The sequence below is a fragment of the Strix aluco genome, chromosome 16, assembly GCF_031877795.1.
Source record: "Strix aluco isolate bStrAlu1 chromosome 16, bStrAlu1.hap1, whole genome shotgun sequence".
Lineage (NCBI taxonomy): Eukaryota > Metazoa > Chordata > Aves > Strigiformes > Strigidae > Strix > Strix aluco.
The window spans coordinates 6,970,840-6,995,057 of record NC_133946.1 but is presented as its reverse complement, the minus strand read 5'-3'; the positions used below and the strand labels follow the sequence as shown (position 1 = coordinate 6,995,057).

The following is a 24,218-nucleotide window of genomic DNA, read 5'->3' as shown; positions in this document are numbered from 1 at the left end:
GGTTGGATGGTATGTGATTAATCTGTGATTTTTCAGGGTTCTTCCCAGGGGAGACTCATAATCGGTATCAACTTTATAATTCAGGGCTACTATTTCATGCAGACCTAGTCCCAGTATAGATGCCTGAGTCGTTTTCAGCTTCTAGAGGTTTTTGTCACCTCTCTATCTTCTCATCTTTCCTAGTTTCCTGTTCTGAGAACCCGTGTCCTAATACAACTGCTTTAAACTCAGAATACGCATCTTGTCTCTGGATCTTCTCTCTTCCTACTACCACAGTTACTATGAAACTGAAGCACCCATGCATCCTCCAGAGTCGGAGCTCTTTGTTCTCTCACTTTTCTTCCTTCAGTGAGTCTCAAAAGTTCCTTGAGACCTTTACACCACCTGGTTGCTGAGTTTTATGAAACAAGAGGTAGGTCAGTATGAAATATATTTAAAGACAGCCCTGTATTTTAGAGACAAACTGAAGTAACATCTCAAATCCCTGAACTCTCTGCTCTGCATCTCCACAGAGATCAGACTGAAGCATAAACAGACTGCAGTGCTTGTTTCACAGACTGATGAGGAAACCCAGACAGCCTCCATGTAGCTGCTTCAGAAGCCTTCCCTCTTTTCTCTAGTTTTAAAGAAATACAATTTTCAGACCTTAGAATTACGTCAGCCTCAGCAGTGGCAGCAGCCTGTATCGTATCTGCCTGGCTGTCAGGCATATTATAATGTGGCTGGTTATTAATTGGCTCCAAGTTTCAGAGGGCACTTCATATATGTGATCTTAGAAGTGGTAAGGTAGGTGGACCTTTCCCAAGGTGAAAGAAAAGGATGTTGTTTCCGTAGTTTTCCTCTTAACATGGCCTAGCTCAGTGTGTGTGTCATATGTTATAATCCTAGCAGGGCAGACCCTGCTTAGGGTCCCATGATGGATACTGCTGTGTGCATCCTTGAAATAAAAAGTTACAGAATAATTTAGTTTGGAAGGGACCTCCAGGGGTCATCTAGTCTAACCCCCTCCTCAAAGCATGTATGAACTGTGAAGTTATTTCCAGTGAAGAGGTGCTCTGTCTAACTGGTTCCTTTACTACAATTGTGCTTCTTTTTTCAGGTATATTTTTCCAATCTGTATGTCAAAAGAAACAAATTGCAGCATTTTGTTTCTAAATATTTAGATACATAGCTGTTAATAAACTGGAAAAAATGATGCCAAAAAAATGATGTATTTTTACTTTGCTTTATATACGTAATGTATATGAAGTGAACATTGAAGAGTGAGAAATTTTTTTTTGATACTTTTTACCGATATAATTTCAGAAGTGATTTAAGAGCATAAACTAGTTTTGGTTCTGGTTCTCACCCTAACAATGGAGTTTATAGACTCCAGAAATCAGTCAAAAAATTATTTTAAGGCTTTTTTTCTGGAAATAAAGTATATGACAGAGGTATTTATACTTGATTTTTCCCATATAATCTTTGAAGACAGGGTGGTGTCCATTATCCATCTTGCATCTGTTTCCATCCAAAATGAAACAGCCATTTGAAGCACTAACTTGCATGGTTCTGAGTGACTTACAGCAACTTGAAATATACTGTCATTTTAATTTCTTAGCTGTTAGTACCATCTAGTCTGAAGGAATCTATTTTGAGAGTGACATTCTGGATTGATTTTTGCAGAGCTAAAAGCCTAATTCTCCTTCCACTCCCTCACACCCTGCCTCAAATGAACAGGTATGATTTGGGTTTAATCAACCAGGAAACCATAAATCCAAGCTGACATTTTTACAAAGTCAGTTTTCAGAGGAGAGCTGTGCTTAAATTACACACTTTAGTCTGCCTTAAAGTTTTATGCTTTCAAAGGAACTTTGATACATGAAGATTTTTGGGTTTGTTAGAAAAATATAAAATCTACTGATTTATACAGAAATGTCTATTTATACAAGGGAATTAAGTATTTTTTATGTCTATTCCCCCCCCCCCCCCTCGCCCCAACTGAAAAAATTGTCTAATTTCAGTAAGAAGTATATTTGTAGTGAAAGCTGTGCCTATCTCAAGGGCAAGCCAAATTTAGGATTGGGGTGGAGCCTACTCTCAACAAGAGCTTAAGCAGATGTTTTCGTGAACAAGGAGTTTAGTTACCCAGGGTATGGTTAAAAAATGCTGGAGTATTTTAATGTAAGCATTAAAATACCCAGATAGCATTTCATATGTTTGGAAATGTCAGTTACAGCACAATTTTATGGAAGGGCAATTCCTTTTTACATTCAGTAAATGTTTTCCTTTTTTGGCAAAAGAATTGTTTTTAGTATTCTTGTTATTCCAGGCCACAGTGGAATAATATAACAAATTGTTCTTCTCTGTTGTTGTTTTTAAAGTCGCTGTTACCTCCTACCTGACTTGAAAGGTATGCAAAGGGCAGATAGAAACAGTGCTTGCAGGGTATCATAAGCTGAAGCCAGCTGACGTGAGTAACCACAGTTGGTGTGGATCAGCCGGTTGACAATAGGCACAGAACTGTTCCTTATGGACCTCCCAACCCCACTTAATGTCTGTCCAGTGCCTTGTCACTGCTAGTTGGTGTGACTGGGTGTTCAGCAGGCCACAGCACACCAGGCAAACAGTCTCTCAGCTCATTACTGCAAGCGTTAGGATCCAGGTCTGAGTTTCTTTTCAGAGAGAAAAATAACCTTCTGTCCTTAGCACACTTCTGCCACAGATCGGGGAATTAGTCCTTCAGGAGCAGAGATATAGGTCCAGTGGGCCTAACGTCTCTGACTGCTGCAAGACTCGGAACACTTAAGTAATATTTAACACATGACGTATTGTCTTACCTAAGTTTCAGAAAGTTGTCACTGAAGCAGAGAAGTATTTGTATAAAAGGTGGAAGTGGGAAGTGTGGGTGACCAGCACTAGCTGTTGTGCTGCTTTCTGAAGAAATAAGGCTATTCAGTAAATCTATTTGGTGTGGGTTTTTGTCCTTTAATTATTCTAAAGCTGTAGAATAGACTGATTCCATTTGGTAACTGCATTTCTTAATTGTTAGTAAATTTGCTGTAGTAGCATAACTCGTGGTTTTTTTGGGCCTGATCCAAAAATCTCTGAAGCTTTCCATTTATTTTGTCTGGATATTGGATCAGGCACCGTAGTGAGTTGTTAGTGTTGTGTAAAATGTTTATTTTGATTTGATTTTTAATCATTCCTTGCAGAATATTTGCTTATGTGTTGGCAACGTGTAGCTTGGTGAGTACAAATGAAGTTGACGTTTATCTGTATGATTTAATCACTTGCAGTGTGAACTATTAACAAAACAAAACTTCAGTCACAGATGTTGTGTTTGTGTGTTAGATCCATATCTATTTGTCTGACATGTAATTTGTTAGAATCCTAGCTACTGTTGTTATCTTCTATAATTCTAAAAACAGAACCTGTGAAACTTTATTTAGTACTTATTTTTCCTTTTTTTCTTCTTTTTTTCTTTAATATGATAAAACAGGTACAACAAGCGGCTAAGCAATGTGCACTGCTCTGAGCCCGAAGGCACGTGGGCCTGGCCTCTCTGATATGCATCAATACAGTCAGTGGCTTGCAAGTAGACATGAGGCCAACTTGTTGCCGATGAAGGAGGATTTGGCCCTGTGGCTCACAAACCTACTGGGTAAGATAGAGTAAGATGGAATGCACATACTGGGCATTAAGAGAACTCTATACACTGTTAGCTGGAAATTCGGTCCTTCAGTCATCTTTGCATTTCAGAAATAAAGATAGTTATGATTTTCATATGGACACTATGTGTACCTAATGTGCACATAGGTACATAGCTGCCTCCACATAGTGTAACTGTTAGCAAGGTTAGAAAAGCTAGTAAGTAATTTGCTTCCGCAGTGTTTCTGTGAGTAGCATAATTGAACTTTATTATTCATTTTATGATTATTTTTCCTCAAATTTCCTTTTAAATGTTCTTTTGCATGTGTTTTCTGTATTAATACCATTAAGTTGAATGGTGCTAATTACTGCCATCAACTCCATCTTCCATTTTTATTGGTAGGCCTCCTAAAGAGTATGAGTGTACTGACAGTCTTGAACAGAAGGAGTTCTTTGCTGACCAAGCAGTCTAGTGATTGATAATTGCCGCTTGTGGAAGCTTGTGCACGGAGGGGTCTGACCTCGTGGCTGCAGCTGGGACCTGGGGATTTACTGGTTGCAGCTGTATGTCTCGGTGTGTGAAGCCAAAACATGTTGTTGATGAAGGAGGATGCAAACCAAAAGCCAAGAAAAAAATGAGGTACACATGAAGAGGAGCAAATGAGAGTATGTCCCTGGCAGGAACGAGAGAGACAGTTCTTTGGGATATACGACTCATTGAAGAAGGTGGAATTTAGAAACTGTGAGCCAGGAAATAGTATGTTGTTTGTTGAGAACATTCAGGGGAAAATGGCTTTTGTGTGATCTCTGTAAGTCCAAAGGATTCTACCAAAGAAATATATGACTTATACAATACCTCATCCTAAGGGAAAAGTGCCAGCAGTTCCTCTCATTAAACAAAGAGGAGAAAATATTTCAGAGGAGGTGATTTACATGAAACTGTCACTGATGTTGTTTTGGAGGTAAATTTGGATGAGTGTTTATAAATTTGGTGTGTATGGTTTGGGGTTTTTTGCTTGTTTGTTTTCCTGGAAGTCTGTTCTGGTGAGCCATAGGAGGTGTCTTGTCTTGGCAAATGCTGTAGCTGAAACATCTCAGTGATAATGTACAATAATAGAGTGTATCTAGTGCCTTTCATCTGCACGTTCTATGTTGCTGCATGTCCTCTTTTTTTAAGAGGAAGGTAAGTATCACCATGTTATGAGAAGTGTAGACAGTTAAGTACAGTGTCAGTAGAATGAAAGAACACAGTATTTTCAGGTAGGCCATACCCATTTTAGAGTTGGAATAGTTATGAATCCACAACTGCAAAAGTGGCACTTGTTTTAAATTATGTCTTTGTGTGGTACTTCCATTTAAATAAATTAGTTTTGAATAGAAAATTGTCTAGACAATGCCAGAACAAAATCCAGAAATCTTGACTTTTCATTCCAATTACCACAAGACAGCAATCCAAAAGACTGTTTTTTGAATCAGAAGAAGCCATTCCATTATGCATTTAATATATTGTTTAAATGATTTGAACAATGAAGTTTTAGTGAGCCACTCTAAAACAAATAGAAGCTTGTTTGCAGTTCATAACAGAGTTCTCTCAGTGACAAGTTTAGGAATGAGGTCACTTTTTTACCAAGAAAGTAGCAACCAGCAGGAGGTTCTGAAATGCCAACTATAATTAAAAATCTGATTTTTCATATGGACACCAAATTCTGCACTGCAGAACTAAATGGGCACAACCCTCTTTTAATGAAGCAGCCTACACAGTTCATTTGTTTAATGCATTCCCCCACACCTTCTCACACCAAGCTCTTCTTTTCTCAGAGTTTTCCCTGAAGAACTGAAATTAGTTATTTGTTAAACTGCTTTGAATTCCTGGGTGGACATTGTTATTCAAATTAATAATTCAATTAAGTTAAAATTCACATTCAAAATAACTTAAGTGTAACTGAATTAAAGCAATTAATATTCATATAAATATATTAACTTAGAATTCAAATTGGGTTTAATTACTGTATAATGTAGGTTAACTTTAATGAGAGGAGGGACGCGTGAGCATGTTGCTCTAAGATAAAATAGGTGTGAATTTATAGCATGCTGTTACCTTGTAAAAACCTGTGTGTACTCTCTCACTTTTCAGCATCCAAAAGGATAAAAGGATATGCCAGATACTTTTTTTGTTTGCTTGGTTGTAGGGGTTTTTTTCCTCCATGGGAGCAATAATGTACTTTGCATCAATGGTCAATAGATTTTTCACATGCGTGGATGTGCGGATCACACAGAGCAGATAATATTCTGTGTATCCACACCCTAGTTTGCTCTATGCTGTAATTTGTGTGGCCTCATTGGAAGTGTCTTTATGCCAGTTTTAATGCAGTAAGATTTCTCAATTTATAAAGAAAATTAATATGAAATAAATGTAGATTTTTAAAAAAAATAATAGAAAGAATTTTAGGGCTGAACCTCTTTGCGGTAGTTTGATCAACTGATGGCGTTTTTGGAAATTTTTGTGGAGAGGCAAGTATGCCCTACAGAGTGTTACTGGAAGTTAAAATGGTGACAGTTTTGCAGCAGCAAAGCCTGGTGTGGGTTTAAAATTATGAACTGGAAAACATTAGAAGGATATTGCACTTTATAATATTAATGAAGGGTTTTGATATTAGATGGAAATTAGGCGTAGCTAGAATTTGACCATACCAGAATGATAAACTGGAAGACTTGAAATACTTGGTGCAGCTGGAAGATAATGCTGTAAGAATTTTTAACCCTGAGACTTTGGACATTTTATTCTAATATTCATGGATATTGTTGTGGGTTTTTTTAGTAATCACTACTACTTTTGTTTACATTTTGCTAATTATTTTTGGAACCGTGTCAGAGACACTCAGAGCTTCTTAGAGGACTGTTTGTCATTACAGCTCCATTGCTGAATAGATTTCAGCTGCCTGTATTCTGGGGCCTGGAAAAAGGACATTGCAGATGAAATTGATATGTCAGAGGGGATTAACTCGTACAATAGTGTACATTATAGCATTTTCGAAGTGTGATGCATCAGCATTGCAGGGGTTGGGGTTTGCATGCTGGAGAGGAAGACTGGAGCTATGGACGTTGTGTCTCTTACCCTGGCTTCCCTCTGCTGAGCTCTGGTGGCTCAATTGAGAGATCCTTGCAGTGGCAATGTTAAGAATGTTGATTCAACTGTCTTGCTAATCATGATCATCTCTCAGCTTTGTTTTTATTATGTATGGAGCCAAGGAAGCACTCGGCAATGCTTTCACTGCTGATGGTCCAAATTTGATAATTATGTATATACTAATTTTAGTAGAATGCTCCTGTGGATACTGCAAGCTTCATGTGGGACTTAGCATAGTTGAGCCATAGTAATCTTCTAGCAGAGGCAAAACAGCAGTTTGAAAGCATGTGGGGTTTGCTTGTCTGCTGTCCTCTCCAGTACTGTCTTGCCTCCTCTTGTGTGTCCGCAGAAGCGAAAGGGCTGACATCAATCAGGAGGAGCAGTCCTGTCTGTACAGCAGTCTGTAGTTTAGGACAGGTGGAAAGGGAGGGTGTCTCTGTTTGCCCTTTGGCTATTGTGTAGAGTTCTGATATTTTTTTTTTTTTTTTCCCATTCCTGGAGCCCATTTACCACCTGCAGAGGGTTATATTTTTGCTTATTTCATCCATCTTCATTTAGCACATGGGACCATGGAATAGACCTGTAAGATGTGCCCTGGGCATGTGTCTGTGGGCTCCAATGTTTCAGTGCTGAGGCCTCTTCCTAACAGAGCTTTCTGGGCTTCAGAAGCTTATAGGTAAGGAGCTGGAGAAAACAAGATGCTGAGGAATTGGACATGTACATGCTGAATGTTGTATGAGGTGTGGAAAAAAAAAAAAAATTTCTTGGGTGCAAAAGTGAAGTAGGTTTCGAGAAAAGGAACAGAGGGCTGTGGATGTTAGGAGAGGCACTGAGTTGAAGACCAGACTTGGAGTTTAAAGGTGTGTTGAAGGAGGCATGAAGCTTGGGGGATGAAGGGTGGGAAGTCTTCTGCAAGCAAACTGTCTTTCTCTGATTCTGAATTGAAGCAAAACCTGCTTCAGGTCAGTGTTATTGCTCATCTTGCTGTCTAGGAGGATTCTGTAGCAGTACCTTTATTTTCAACATCAGCATGTTCAGCTCAAGCTAGTGGGAACTGCAGGTTTTAACTGTCTGAATATCAATACATTCATGATACTGATGCTTCTAGTAGTTCTGCTGGCACTGATGCAGTTTGTTATTTAACTGAGTGGCTGTATAATTTTCTTTAGTATCAGTGTGCCTTTGGGATTGTTTATGTGTCCCATTTCAAGTAAGTGATAATGCTATCAAAACCATTTCTCCTGCTGTCTGCTATTGTAGGAAACAGAGTAGCCTTGTCAGAAAAGAACTGCTTTTGCATGTGCATAAAGTCATTGGCCTTTGTTTTCTTTATTTTTATTGTATTTTGTTATCTTGTGTTTAAATGACACACAATTTGAGAGGGTTGGGAAGAGTTGTTCTACTGGTGCCTCAGTGTTGTAGACATTCATCCTTCTATTGATGTGTTGGAGAGATTCACTCAAGTGAAATGTTTTTGTTTGTAAACTAGTAGATTTGTGTTACCACTGAAGTGTGCAATTGAAATAGTCGATGAGCTAGGTGTTGAGACTGGAGTCACTCTTGCATTGTAGTTATTAAAATCAGTGTGGAAGAACTCAGTGCAATAATAGAGGAACCAACTAGACTGTGGTGCTTTGTTTTAGTCTTTGAGTCCCTGCGCCTTCTTCTGAAGGCTCTGGTTGTCTGAGACAGCCTGTAGGGAATGTTTTATCTTTGACCTCTTGGGCACACACCCAGGGCATGGGCTCTTTTTAGTTATTCTTTCACAGACCTCCTGGTCTGATTGCTTTAGGAGCCCCAGGACTGGGTGGCCTTGCAGATAGCTGCCAGCAGTTTCCAAGTGGTAGGTGCTCAGGTATGATAATTAGTCTTTTTAAGGGGTATCTGGTAATTGCGATAAAACAGAGGGTAAGCAGTGCTTGCGAGGTTTGAGAAAGCCTTCATATTCCTGTTTTTTCTTTTTTCCCCCATACTTCTAGTGTTGTTTTTTTATTATACTTAATGTTATTACCATTCTATAAAAACATTGCAACTGCTTTCTTGTAATTATAGGGGGAGTTATACATTTTTAATGGAGTTTAATGTTTTTTCCATACAAATATACAGAGCCATTTTTTTCCTCAGGCTATGAACATTACTCTCATTTGAATCAATACATTTCAACTGTTAAATATGTCAGAGTGTCTGTTTTAGCAAAGAAATGCCACCTTTTGGAGCCATAAAATACAGTGAATTGAAAGCTGACACCTAATATATTTTTCATTGGATACAGATGTTCAATGCGAAACTCATTCTTTCAGCTTTCATAAAAGGGAACAGAACTAAAATACTCCAGCTTAGTGTACAATATGCAGTGACTGAACTGCTAATGCAATTCAACATTTAAAAGAGTAGAAATGTATTGTTTAATAGCAGAAGAAAATAGAAGATTTTTTCCATGTCTGTGTAAAGAGAAATATATTTTAGTTTTTTTTAATACTTGACCAGTGAAATAATAAATCTAAAAATCATAGGACACAATAGATATGTAGAATATGATTTTTCTTTCACCTATGTGAAAAATTATGCTTTCCAAAATAAAATAAAAATCTTGAGTAGGTTAAAAATATTTTAAAGAAATGTTTTAGAAGAAAATTAGTCCATTAAAAAATGCAATACTCTATTCAAATTAAAGCAGTTCTTATAACGTAGTAATTTTTCAAATTTAGCTTTCTAATGGCTTTATGCCTCGTGCCAAAAATGCTGATGGGGCAAATGGGAAAGTATGTAGGCTAGAATGGTGATGAAGGCTTTTGAGGTGCTGAGATGTTCACTTTTTGTATCTGTGGGCTATTATAGTTTCAGTCCTGGCTTCAGCTGAGCTGGAGGCACTGCTGAAGTATTGTCAGTTATGCACAAACTACCACTGAATGTCTGCAGTGCTGCTACTGCTCTTTTGCCTGGAGAAGTCATTTAGGTATACAGGAGCTATAAAGTGGGCTATATGGCAGAGAGAATTAAGGGGGAATAAAAGGGAGAAAAAAATTTCACATTAAAGAGATATTTCTGAAGTAGAAATGTGTTAGAAAAAGCAAGTTTAACCTCAACCAAAGATATGTCTACTGGTGTATCTGAAGGTGATTTTCTGTGAAGATCTTTATTTTAGTCTTTGATTTTAACTGACCGAACTGAAAAGACTCACAATTTTTTTCCCAAAAGATGCTGAAATATACCAGTTTTCAGGCAAGGGCCTAGAGAAACCAACCTCTCTTCACCATTTTTGTAATCATACTGCTTTATAATACTGCTATCTTCAGTGTTATAAGTGACATCGACTGTCAGATTACAATGTAACAGCAATATATTACAGAAGTACAATATTAATTTTTGATTACCTACTTCATTTTTGTTACTTTTGAATGTTAGTTTTCCCCTATCTTCTGAGGGAAAAGGTATAGAAAAGCTTTACTTCTTTTTTTTTTTTTATCTACTTTTCCTACATTTTTTGTGAAAAAAATGTTGTGAACCAGTTCTAAACAGATTAATGGATTAATATTTTTAGTTTCCAGACATCTCATAGGAAATAAATTTCCCCAAAGTAACTAGAAAACCAAAAAAAGCCCTGGTTTAGTCAGGCAGCTGCTTGTGGGTCAAAAATCTGTGTCAAAAAAACCTGACCAGCCATGGGTGGACTTCCATCTGTTGTCCTGCTTGCAAACAAGCTGGTTTTGAGGAGCAGGAGTGGATCTGGATGGGATGAGGAATCACTCTCACTTCAGGTGTTTTTTTGTTTGGTTGGTTTTTTTTTTTTTTGGCAGGGTAGACTATTGTTACTGATGATTGCTGTGTAACAGCCTATGAAAAATGAGTTGATAGTATTATTCGTGTTCCCAAATGACATATGTAAATATCACCAAAAATAAATAAATCCTGTCTTAATAGGAGGAGCAAGAATTAGTCCTTGATGCTCTCTTGATATTAGTAGAAATTAAGAGGTCTGAAAAATACAGCTGCTGGTCAAAAAAGTGTCCAAAGAGAAGGCAGACTTTCCAGTAGAAATGTGGAAATGGAAAGCATTCAGTAAGAAATGGGAATATTTTTACCTGGAAATAACGTTAAGATCTTGGAAGTTCAGTCTAGGGCAGTAAATGATTCCCTTCTCACGTGGCCTGTCCAGCCTGGTCAGAATGCACATCTCGTCGTGGGACTCATGTAATCTCCACTGCTGAGAGGATGTAAATATGGTGTAATGGAAGGTCGTTTGGTCTGCGGTAGCCAGGAAGGATGATCTCTGGCCGCTGAAGTACAGCATTGTCTAGCATGATAATAACTGGTACATTTTCAAATCAGAGTATTTTGGCTTTGTTCTGTGGGTGAAAAATTTAATCTGTGTGGCAAGTAGATACATAACATGAAATTTCATTCTCTCCCTTTTTTTAAAATATACTTAACTTCTGAAAAAACTCTTTTGAAGGAGCATTGTCCATGTAACATCTTGTCAACTTCTTGCAGGATCAAGTCTTAAAGGTTTTGTTAAAAAAATATGATCTTCTTGACATGGTTTTCTATTTCTGTTAAAAAATAAGCTGCAGTAGTGTTAGCAACTCTTAGACTTGTAGCTACCCATGCACACTGATGTAAACCATTTGCCTTCTGCACTCTGTCTTTTAAAACACTATGTTAAAAGCACTGGAATTTCATAAGTAAAAGATATGTGAAGTCTGATATACTAGAATTATTTTTCAAATAGCACATGCCTTCTCAAAGAAAGCATGTTATTTTTGAATAATTTGCTGTATGTCTACCAGTAAAGTAGTAGTGAGGTTCTTCAGTAAATAGTCAAAGTAATGCAAGTTTTTCAGTTGCAGTATATTTTGAATTGTTGTCAAGATTTCTATTGATTTCTCTTTTTACACAAATGCAGTCTATACTATTGCACTCTTTCTGCCGTATTAACTTTCTGTTTGCTGTTCAGGTAGAGAAATAACAGCAGAAACGTTTATGGAGAAATTGGATAATGGTGCCTTGCTTTGTCGGTTAGCTGAGACGCTGCAGGAGAAATTTAAAGAAAACAGCTTTGATGCAAACAAGCCTGGCAAAGTAAGTGTTGGTAAATGTTTAGCATGTGTCACCAGTATCTGAGGTATCTGACTGTTTTGGTACTGACCTTTCTTGCACAGTTAAGAGATTTCATTTGTGGAGACTCTGCAAACGGGCAGGGAGGCGATTTCTCTGTGTAGGAAAATGACAATATAAAATTGGGGGAAATAATACTTCTTGGGTGAATATTAAGGTAACTATGAGAGGCAGATACTCAAAAAATGACTTATAACATGGTGGATAAGGCATAGAACAAGATCTAGCAGTGTGATGTGATAGCTAATAGATGATGTGGTCCTTGTATTTATTTGCAAGGGGAATATTAAGTAGCTGTGGGAGGTGCCTTTTCCTCCATAAACAGCTCAAAGGAGGCCAATAATAAAATTCTATAGTTAGTTTTGGTGACTTGAGTTTAAAGGTCCTGTGGGTGTTCAGTAAAGAGTTGCAGGGATGATGTGGAAAATGTGAACCTTCAGAAGATCCTGAAGAGCTTTGCAAAGATCAGGTTAAGATCTTATTTGACCGCAACCTCCTTTAATTTAAATGGTTTTCATAGACAACCTTACTGGGAGAAATTCAAGACTGCAGCAAGTGTTTTTCTGGGAGAAGTTAAATTAAATGGTTGACATTTACATTAATGTGTTTACTGTGGAACGGTTTTTATTTTTCTTGTTGAATTCAGATATAGCTTCCTTGAAAGCTAAAACAGGCAAATACACAGCAGGTAAAAAAAGAGCCCAGGAGCAGAAATCACATAAAACATCTTCTATTCTCAATCTTTTCATAACTACTCTGTAGCAGAAATTAGAGCACAGCATAAATGTTATCACCAGTTCAGACAACTGACAGTTTTGTGTTATCTGCAGCTGCATAAGTTGTTTTTCTTGATTCCAAGCTTATAATTGTTCTGCAGAAGAATTGTCTGGACTAAGGCAGACTTTATTTATTTAATTATTTTTAATCTTCTGTGGGTTGGGGGGGTGCAGGGGGATGTTGTTTGCTTACTTTGGGTTTTCTTTCTGAAGAAAAAGGAAGAGATAGCTGGGAAGAAAGATAAGAAGTAGAGAAAGAAGGAAGCCTTCCTCCACAAAGAAGGAAAAGACAGCTGGAACTCATATTTCATATTTCAAGTTATAATCGGGGTTTGGTTAGTGTAAGTACTTGGATGACTTCTGAGTTCCTCTTTATAATCTGGTCCAGCTTGTCTTCACCTAAGTGGTGGCCTGTTAGTGTCACGGTAGCTCCCAAGCTGAGAAAACACTTATGGCAGTCTTTTGGTTGAGCCTAGGAACTAGCTAGGCAGAGAGAAGGGTTACTTGTTTTGTTTTTTTCCTTTAAAGAAACAAACAAAAGGTACCATTATTGGCAAAAACTACTAAAAGCTTCGGTGAATACCCAAAAAGCAAACTTTGCTACATAGTTCTAAAACCATTCCCTTTTCATATCTTGCCCAGCTGGTGTACTAGAAAATGAATTAAATCGCGAAGTGTAAAGCATTTTTTTTTTTTACAGACTGACATCTCAGAAAGCCATGTCTATTTGATGTAAAATTCTCAGGAAACAGAATAGTCATAAATTCTACTACAAAGTTCTAGTGAATATTCAGAAATTCAAACAATACGTTTTTATTAGATATCTAACTACTGCTTTTTGGAGGGTTGGTTGTTTTGTTGGGAGTTTTTTTGGTATCATCAGACTTCGGTCTGATGGTGACTCATTTGGAGGGAGCTACGATTTGGAAAGATAACCTAGAAATGTACCAATGTTTGGTAGTTCTGTTTTGCCACTGAAAAGAGGTAGAGCTCCTTTCTTGTATTAACTTCCTCAGCTGAGAATATGGCCTTCCTTACTTCAATTAGCTGATCCCCTTTTTTGGAACCTAAGTTACATTAGAAGCCAATTAGACATTTGTAATCCCATATGTTGTAATTACTTAGATTTGTTGGTCTTCTATTTGTCAAACTGGTATAACGGGCAGTGCAATTAAAGGGAAAAAATTCTGCTCCACTGCTATTTTCTCAATGTATGTTATTTCGTACTTAGTATAGTAAGAATTCAAGGAAATGGCAGAGTAATAGATTTGTGTCATTGTAGACTATTAGGGAGCTATTCATCCTTTCAGATTTTAATTCCCTATGTAGCAGTCCTAGGCAATGGGACTAGTTTACACATTGGAAAATCTGACTTGTGGTGCCAAGGAAATTTATAACAAGATTATACTGTATGAAATTTAGCACAGTAAGAATTCCACAATCCTCCCCTGAATCATTATTATGCACTCTGTTAATAACACATGTGGAATTTTGAAGCCATTTGGCCATTTCTCTGTGCACAGGAAAACGGAAAAGTTATGGTCTTTCACCCAGGTGCCCTGGTGACTTCACTGGCAGCTGGAAGAAGCTACTGACTTCTGTAGAGTTCAGCCTCTATCAAAATAGGTAACATGCTCTTCTATACAGATGTGTAACTTTAATTTTTTTTTTTAGCTAGAAGCAGAGTGATATAAAATGAGTGGCTGCTAGAAGGATCATCTTGCAGTAGCACCAGGTTATAGCTGAGTGAGGGAGACAGGATAAGGCTATAGATAAAGGGGGTGTGTGTGTGTAATCTCACTAAGTCCCTCCACAAGCTTGAAGATTTTGTCTGTTTTTATAAGAGAAGTTTTTCTTTGTGTATGAACTACTTCCTAGATGGCAAAGCTCCATAAAGTATTTTGGTTTTAGTTTTGTCTTAGAGGAGGATGATATATCCTGTTCTGCTTGATACGTACTACTGATCATGAATTCACTTGTGTAGCTCTTTAGGGCTGTCCGGCCAGTTTAGCAGCTATAGCAACACATGTAAGAAGACATTAAAAATTCATATTCCATACACTGACTCATCAGTTGTTTGCCATAATTCCTTAAGTTCATATTGCAATACTCTACAGAATGGCAGAGGTTAAATCCTATTTCTTCTGGGTTAACTGCTTGCTCAATATGTTTCTAGTCACTGACAGTTTTGCAGTTTGTTTCTTAACAGAACTGTATTGTTCCCTTTCTTATTAGAGAGGACTGCACTTTTTTCAGCCTTCAGGGATCCCCTAGGTCAGCATCAGCCTTTTTGAGTGTGGAATAAATCAGGAAAGTGAAAACTACAGAGTTGTGCCACCCAAAATACTGTTTTCCAAATCTGTAAGGAAGATGGTGGTATGGATATAAGCACTTCCTTGTTTTGTCACATGGAGACACTTGTGGATCCTGGGAACATTTTCAAAAGAGTTAGGATATGACTGGTAATATGACTTGGGATTACGGCTTTAAGAAACTGAAAAGGACATTAAAAGGTGTGTGATGCAACAGTAAAGTCTTCTTTCCTTAAGAGTCAGAGGAAAGCAATGAAGGAGTAACTTTTTACGAGTGAAGGAGATCAGTGGAGTAGCTTTTTATGAGTGATTGAATAGCGTAGGATTCTTCAGTGTGGAAGAAGGCAGCATGGGGACATGTGATGGAACCTGCAAAATCAGGACTGGCATGGTAGATGTTCAGTCTTTTCTATACAAAAACTATGATACATCGAATGAAGCTAGCAGGAACCAAATGAACAAAAGGGGGTCTTTGTTTACAAACCGGTTGGAAATTTCTTGCCAATGAGTATTGAAGTTTATCTGGGTTCAAGAAAACACTTAGTAAGGTAATGAAAGAGAGATCTCTTAGAAGGCTGAATACACGGGAACCTCATCTAGATGAGGAAGACCCCAGACTGGAAAACGGTTGGAGCTTGAGAAAATATTGAGAGGTATAACATGTTTGCTATGGTCTTAGTATTCCCTAGATATGTGCGGCCAGTCTGTATCTGGGTTAGATGAACCTTTAGCTGACCCAGTAGGGTCACTCTTATCTTCTCTGTGTTATTACTTCTTGGGACTGAATATCTTGCTAGTTGTACAGGTGGACATGGACAAATCTGTCCTTTCCCAAGGGTCAAACTTCAAAGAAGTTATTTTAACTTAAATTTATAATTTTTGTTTCTGTCTAAAGATGCCTCTTCAGGTTTGAATCCCTGCAGCTAAAACCAGCACCTGGGTTGCACTCTGCTTTGGTATCTGTTATCCAAGGGAGTAATGTGTGATTGAGAGCACTGGAGTTTGGCAGCCTCTGGTGCCATTTTCGCAGTCTCTGCTCATTGCCCTTCTGAGCTTAATGCCATAATAGGCACTTGTGGATATCATAACAGATACTCGGAGTGTCTTCCATGAGTCTAGCACCCAAACCTTGTGGTGTTTGATTTGTTAATCATTCAGTAATAAGTTATTAAAAGCATTTCAGTTTCTAAATTTAATGATTGTTCATTTCAAAGGAAGTTAGGGGCTGCAAATTGCAAAAAACAATGCTTCAAAACCTGAGGATTCTGAAAATATTGATGTTGTGTCTGATTCTCTGCTTCAGACAGACAAAACTTTGAGTTTTAAGTGAAAATGGAAATTTTAAATAGAGAGGGTGGTATTACACTGGTGTGACTGTGTGATATTTTTTTAAAGTAATTTTTTCCCCTTTTTGGAGATTTTCCAGTCAAATAAATCTAATTGTGTACATTTATAAAATGACAAGGAGATGACTGCTATCAATCTTAATAAATGCTGAAGATTTGTGTGGTAGTAAGTTGTTGGAACTACCTGTGCTGCTGCTGCTAATGATCTACTGTCTAGAAACTACAGACTTATTATTATAGCAGGAGTTATTCCATAAAAGTGATTCATGTCATAAGATGCCATTTTGTAATTTTCTCCCATTGGCTTGGATTTCATCTGCATGCTCTCCTGGCAGTATTTTACTTTTCCTGACAGATAGTTAATTTGAGAATTTCACAGCTGTACAAACAAATTCAGAGCATCAAGGCATGTGCAGTATGCACAGAGACTACATTTGCTTGGACTTAGTTGAGTAAGCCTATTAATTAAGATTTTTAAATAAACATAAATAAATTGTGTTAATAGTTATCACCATTTTAATAGACAGGGCATACTAGTCTGCCCACCATCCTTGAAGCTGCCTATATATTTATGACCAGTCTACTGAAAACAGTGTTTTCATGGCAAATGAATGAAAAGAGGTTGAAGCTGAGTCATCCTTTTTCTACAAGTTCTCAGAGGTTAATCAGATAAATTTCAACTCAAATGTCTCTTAGAAATACTTTTGAATAGTGAATTGGAATCTAAAATTCAACTTCACTTTCAGGAATCTGGGATCTAGATTTGGTTTGGCTGGTAAGAGAAATAGAAGTACAAAGTAAATCCAGATGCAAATATTTAAGTCCTAGAATGTTTAATTCAAATATGCATTTAATTTTATTCTTCCAATGGGAGCTGAGTTAACAAGTTTAAACTGAATGTGCAGTGAAATAAAGCTGTTGTGTAGAAAACAGCAAGTAAATTTTGTCCTTGGATGTGCACCTGCACTTCCATTGAAACTGTCTATGAAACAGTAATTTCTGCACACACACGTTCATGTATTTTCTAACATTAAGAAATTCTGTCCATGTCTCACCCATAGTCCTAGTATCTGAAGTGTATTTTGCAGTTGTTCCATACCCAAAGCTTTCACTTCCTTCTCGGAAACGTACTTAGCGAATCTGATACTTGGTGGGTGTAGATCACTTGGACACCATTGGCTTCTCAGTCATGCATGTTTGCATAAGGTGAAATTTTTGGCCTAGTGAGAGCCCTTTAAGAGTCACATTCTGCATTTTGAGAGTTACAATTAAGAGACCTGAACCACTATTGGGGATGGAAGGTTTTTTGCACTTAATTTTAAGTTCTAATATTGAAGTTGTATCTCAGAGGTGAAACCATCAGTTTCATAACTCACAGTTTGTTTTAAATGTCAAGATGTTTATGTTTTTAAAGAAAAGTATGTATATCTGTGAAAGTAGAGGCAGAATCCTGTAAACCAAAGGACTTGAAAAGCCAGGGAATTGCCTTGAATTCTGTCAATATTGAAAGAAGGGGCTGGTGGCAAAAGAACAAGATTATAAACTAGAGGCCAAGTTAATTCCCCATCTCAGCTGTAAGCTTATTGTTTGCTTTTGGGAGAATACATCTCTGTGCTTACATTTTCCACATCTGTAACCTGGGAATACTGTTCACTGTACAATATTGGCTTGATTTGTGAACATTGTGAAGTGCTTTGAGCACTTTGAGTATTGCTGCCCCATTTGGTGAGCTGTGATTAGTATTAGGTCGTTCCCGTCATGAAAACAAATTGATATTTGACTCTGCTCATTTACAAGAAACATGGAAACTTGTGGTTTGCTAAATGTAGATAGGAGACAGACCTTTGCTTGTGAATCTACTGCTTCAAAGAGTTTTGTGTCTGCTCTGCAATGGGGACATGAGCAAACATAGGGAACCTAGTCCTCCTAAAGTAGAGAATCTGAACCGATGACTTAGGGTTTGACTCATGTCCCAAACCAGTGAGAGTTGGGATTGAGTAACAGCTCTGGGATTGCTCTAATGATTTATAAGAACAAAAGATGTGTTTATGGTTGTTCTATTTTTTCAGTCATTCCTTTGCATAAAGGGAATTATGTGAACGGAGAAATTATGAGAATACTGGAGATTCACGAGGAGAAACAAATGCCTCTGAGCCTCCAAGGCATGCATCATCAAAGAAAGCAAATTGTCTGGCAGCAGTTTAGAAATGAGGAAATTTGTTTTTAGAAAATTCTTATGTATCTTCATATTGATATATTATCACATAAGTCAAATGATGAAGGACTATGTTATTGTAACCCTCATTTGTAAGTAATCCAGACTGTTCAAGTCTTGGACAAGGTGAGACATTTGTACAGATACTGTAAGGTTAAACTGTTATTTTTGTTTACAGAATAACATACATCTGACAAATTGTAAAAGGTATAATAGGTCATGTCAGTATATTTTCACTTGAACTGATCAAATATCAAACCAGGAAGAGAACTAGAGAAATATTTAATAATTTCCCAAGGCAGATAGCTTGGCTGGTGGACAGGAGGCAGGCTGTGCTTGGCATAATTCAAAGACTCAGTAGTTGGTTTAAGATTTATCTAACCGGAATAAAATTTTGAAGACCCCAGTACTTTTGAAGGGCTCTTAAAAATGATGAGGCTATCTTTGGGCTACATATTGTAGTTTATAGAATCAACACCAAAGCTCTTTGAGCTTCCCTTACTGGAGTTGTCAAAAAGTGGGTGTGCATTAAAATTATTCAGGATATTAAAATGCAAAAAATAGGCCAAACCAGATAACTTCATTTTTCTTCTTCAAGTTGAAAAGGCAATCTTTCTCTCGATAAATGATTGAGGTGCTGTGCAATGAAAATTAGTAGATTTATATTTTCTTTTCATTTGGCCTTTCCGAAATAGAATAATGCTTTTTGAACTTACTGCATCAAAGTATTCTAATTAGGAATAAGATTAACAGATTCCTAAACTGAAATCAGATATGTGTGATTGCTATGAGAGCATCCATAGGTACCGTAGAGAGAGCTGCTTCAATGTTTTTTAAATTTGGAAAGGGTATGAATTTTCGTGCCTGAAGGTATAGTTCAAGTTCAAATGGAAAGGGCTAAGAATAAATTTTCTCTTTGGACAATTTCTTCTATTTTGTGTCTGCTTTGATGTATCTTCCTTTGAAGTATGTGGATCTTGCTCTTCTCAGACCCTGGATGGCCAAGCTGAAAATTTGATCTAATCAAGATGGTGGTTTTATTTTTAATGTAGACTTCAGTTTCTCAGGGTTATCTGTGTCCTGTGGATGGGATGGATTCCCAGCAAATACAGTATTCTGTAGACTGGGTGTCTTGAGCTTGTCTGCCCAGGGTAAAGAGTCCTCAGGTATAGCAGAACCATATTCGGGTGCTCTCTGTAAGTTATAAATTTGACTCTCCAGTTGAGAACTTCATGAATGTGGTTAGGCTATGAACAGATTCTTTGTGGTCTGGGGCAGCAATTTGCTTGTCTGCGCACTTGTACTTTCTGGAGACTTTTGTTTTGCAGTAAAAGTTTGTGGAGCCAATTTCTGATCATATACAATATAGATATGGTGCTCAATTACTTGGGAGAGGAAAAAAAAGTACAGCATTGTCTTTCTATGTATTAATCTTTGTAGTGGCAGACTGATGTGGATATTAGAGGAAAAGAATAATCTTGCGAAATGACTCACAAGTGCTAATCCATCTGGAAGGAATCATTTCCACAAGACTGTAAAGCTGTTTGTTAGAGAATTCCTTGTACCTTTTTCATACATGTCAATAGCTTGCTGAGCTTATGTTCAACTGGATTGCTACCAGGTTTCTTGCAGATACTGTACTATTTGCCTGCCACAGGTCATCTGGACAAACCCCGTATGCCTCAGCAAGTAACTTGTACAACTAAAGCTTTTCTGCTTGCAGCAGGATTGCATGGTAGGATAGAGTTCTTTTTCCCACTAGACCATAAAAGGAGACTTCTGAAGAAATTTATGATATTATGTGGTTGTCTGCTTAGCACCTTCCAGGTGAATATACTGAAGAACTTCTTATAAGCTTTTAGGTGCACTTTAAGCCATGCACTGTGGTGGGGCAGAGCTACACAATTCTGGAAGGAGCACCGAGACATCGTATGTCTCCAGATTGTTCTTCCCACTGATACATCTTGTCCTTGGGAAAGCATGCTTTGTGTCCTTGTTTGGCTGGAGCACATTTAATCTCTGTGTGAATTGGCCTTGCTCTTGTCAGTGAACCTGAGGTAGGGATTCTCCTGCACAACCCTCCCTCTGCGCCTATTTGACATTGCAGAAATAATCAGAACTGGCATCTCAAGGTAATTGTCCTGGAAGAAGCAGTACAGATTTAAGCAGTTAACTGTCTGTTAGCTCCTGCTTTGGAATATGTCGTAAAGATTCAGACTGCAAATCAGGTCAAGAGGAGAACCAAACTTTGTTTTCCAATAATATTATTTGACTAGAAGAAATCTCAATTTTTTTGCCAGAGATACTTAATTAACATTGGTTTTGTATGGAATACTAATACTTCAACACTTTATCAAGTTTGTATTAAAACTGGAAGCTTTTATAACGTTTTTACCATTACTTCAGTTTGGGTACTGCATATAGGGGTGGCATGTGTTCTGAGAGAAATACAGAGACAGCCATTTTTAGATTTGCTGGATTTTATCTCTTAAGTGAAATGCATTGTAATATTCCTATTATTTATTTTGTTAAGTCTTTAAAGTGAACTGTAAAAATCTTTGTAACAGATCTTTCTGTGGGCCTTTTTATTTAGACTATTAGGAATAGTCTGGAACAGAAATGTAAGATTAGGGACTTGAATGGAAATCAGCAGATATTTTTAAAAGCTTGAGAAAATATAACTTAGACCAACTATCTTTGGCTTAATTGTGCAATTCTTAGGTCAAACTTAGTGTTAGTAGTTTTTAGGGAATAATGAATAAGCAAGAACTACAGAATTTGGTCCATTTACCAATAGTGAGTCTTGAACTTCCAGTAATGAGCCAAAATTTCTGAAACAATGGGAATAGTGAATATACAGCCATAAGTGATGACTGCAATGCAGAAGGAGACAACAGAAATCACTTTGAGGCATAGACACCAATTTATAGATATCATAATTATGTCCAATTTGTTTATTTAAATGAACATGAATTCCCATTTGTGCTTGTATATGTAAATTGGCGCCAAATGCTTCAAGTGTACAATAAAGCTTTGTTAGCAACTTTAGAGGCTGATTTAAGGCTGGTTTGGAAATTTGGCTGTATAGATTAACATTCCAACATGTTTTTCAAATCACAGACATTTTAAAATTCTACGCCAGCTTAGAATTCCCAGGGCTCTAGCAGTTTCCTTGTGGTTTCTAATTGGAAAACTCACAGAAAATGAGATTCTTTATCATAAAGGCAAAGATGCAATTTTTCTTAAAAGTGAACATACTGGGCTTTGGAGAATCAGCGTTACCCGCAGTGAGCTACATGTAAAATTCTTTCTGAATGTTTTCAGCATCTGCATAAAAATTGTATCTTTGTTAAACATCTGGAAATCCAAAAAACGAACAGATAAAGCATCTGAAAAAATTGTCTTCCTTTAGTCTGTATAGATCTTTATCACAGTCTTCCTTGACACTTGGCTCACGTTAGGTAAAGCACCATTTGGAACTAATCTAACAGAACAGGCTGGGAACCCCCCACTCCGCCTTGCACTTCAAAAGGTCACAAAGCGTGAGGTTGATCATTGAGAGAAAAACAGCCGGAAAAGGAAGAAGAGGCATGACTGTAATACAGCAGTATACCTACCTTTATAATTGTTACATTAAGGAATTTGAATGGCTTCTGACGTTTGTTATTCAGACTGCCAGTGAAAGGTTATCCACTACAGTTCCATAGATCAAAGTAATATGTTGGTTATTTGAACCTATATTACACCATACTGTAGGGAAGAATATGGAAAGGTCTTTTGATATGAAATTTTAGAACCTATAATGTGTTTTGATGGACTTGAGCTATTTAGACTGAAATTTTCTAAGCATTGTCCTTAGTTTGGGTTCTTTTGGAATGATTAAGGGGAAAAAGTGATTTTAAAATTTCTGAGACTAAAATGAGTTGTTTTTGCCAAAATTTAATATTTTTCATATTTAACTTTATTTTGAGAGAATCATATCCCCTTCAAGAGTGTAATATTTGATAAGGCATGACTGTGGGTTAATAAGATGCTTTTGGAAATGTGTCCTATGAAAATCCACTCAGATTTGACCAGTTGAAATCTCATGGAAAAATTGCTACTTAAGCATGTAGTTGCCATGTTCATTCACAGGCTGTGCTGTGTGACAATGAAATAACCACAAACAACTTACTCAAATGCAATCCTCCTGTATTTCTCACTATATTACAATATAAACGAGGTAAATTCAGAAACTAGGATTCTTCAACTTCTTCAATTAACTCTACGTTAATTCAGCTCTGGCTTCTGTAGTTGTGATAAGGAAAAGCTCATGATGACGTATCAAAGATAAGGTGTAATTGTCCTGAAAGATCAGCTGTGAGAATTGCCCCATTCTGTTCTAATCAGGTATTGTCTAAGAAATCTATTATGAAATGCCAATTAAAAAAATTCCCATCTGAACATAAATTCTGAAAAACAGGAGTTTAAGGACAAAGTACAGAGCATTTATTGGGTGGGAATGAACTACTGAATCCCAGGCTTTGCTCCTTGTGTTTGTTTTCAGGAACACTGCAAGGAGGTCTTTGCCATGGCTTACCTTAGTGTCTCTGTCGTAGTTTCTCTGTTTATAAAACTTTAAGAAACTTACGTTCTTTTTTATTTGTATTGCAGTCTCTCTTTAATGCTATTTAATAGTGGCATCTCTCTCTAATGTTATTGCAGCATTAGGAAAAAACCAAACGCCCTTTCATTTTTGCATTTGGCCTGATAGCCTTTTCAGATTGTAGATAAGTAGAAGTAATGGCTTTTAATTTGTGGTGCATACATGCCTGGAGTTTGTAAATTACTTCTACAAGATCTTTGAAAAGACTACTAATAAAAGTGAACTTGTCAGTAGGCACAGATATGTTACAGAGTTAGATGCCTGGAAGTTTTGAAAGTCAATTTATAGACCTCCCCAAGGCTTTGGACTCTAGTGACTTAATCCCATCCTCAGTTACACAAATTGAGTGGGCAGGAACAGGGTCTGACATCTGTTTAAACGGGCTCTTTGTTGTCAGGTTCTATTAGTTGTGCCTCACCTGCTCTCCAGTGGAAGGTTCCTGGTTGTCAGTCTCTGTGTTACCCAGCTGCCCAATAGCCAGCCTCTCACAGGTGGCCGCCTGATTCTGGCAGACAACGTCATTTTGCCTCCATACGTTGCAATGGGCATCTCCCTTGACTAAATTAGTCATCAGTAAATAATCAAATGTGCTTAAGCTGGTGAATGAAGCTTCTGCCTTGCCAATTTTTGACATTATTTACTTCTGGGTATCCCAGTTTTCCCGTGTATTGTATGTGAATTGAATCATTTCTTGTATTCCTTGGCTTTCTAACACGCTGCTGGAAGTTGGAGTTGCAGTGTCTCTGTTAAATTAGTTTTTCATAACTATTTATTAACCTCATCTTTTTTGGAATGTTAACCAACATTTTCATCTTTTGCTCTGTGACCAGCAAGCTGTGTCTTGGACAGAGCACTTAGAATGACAAAGCCATGAACAAAATCTGAAGTTTTAAAACTGTATTGTTGTTAAATTAAGCTTATTTACCATCTATGCTTACTGTTAAGAAGTTAAAACTAATGCTACGTGGAAGAAGTGGGCAAATGTATTGTACTTTGACACTAATAACAGGGCTAAACCATTCCCTTAGTTCTGTATTTATTTTAACATTGTA

General features: G+C 37.3%; 1 protein-coding gene across 1 annotated transcript in view; it reads left to right on the top strand.

Moving 5' to 3' along the window:
- Nucleotides 1-3,314: 3,314 nt before the first annotated feature.
- GAS2 (growth arrest specific 2) overlaps nt 3,315-24,218 on the top strand; it is an 86,477-nt gene continuing 65,573 nt past the window's right edge. The window contains exons 1-2 of the mRNA XM_074842534.1: nt 3,315-3,643; nt 11,712-11,836. Of these exons, the coding sequence (XP_074698635.1) occupies nt 3,502-3,643; nt 11,712-11,836 (267 nt within the window). The 5' untranslated portion in view covers nt 3,315-3,501. The remainder of the gene's footprint in view (nt 3,644-11,711; nt 11,837-24,218) is intronic.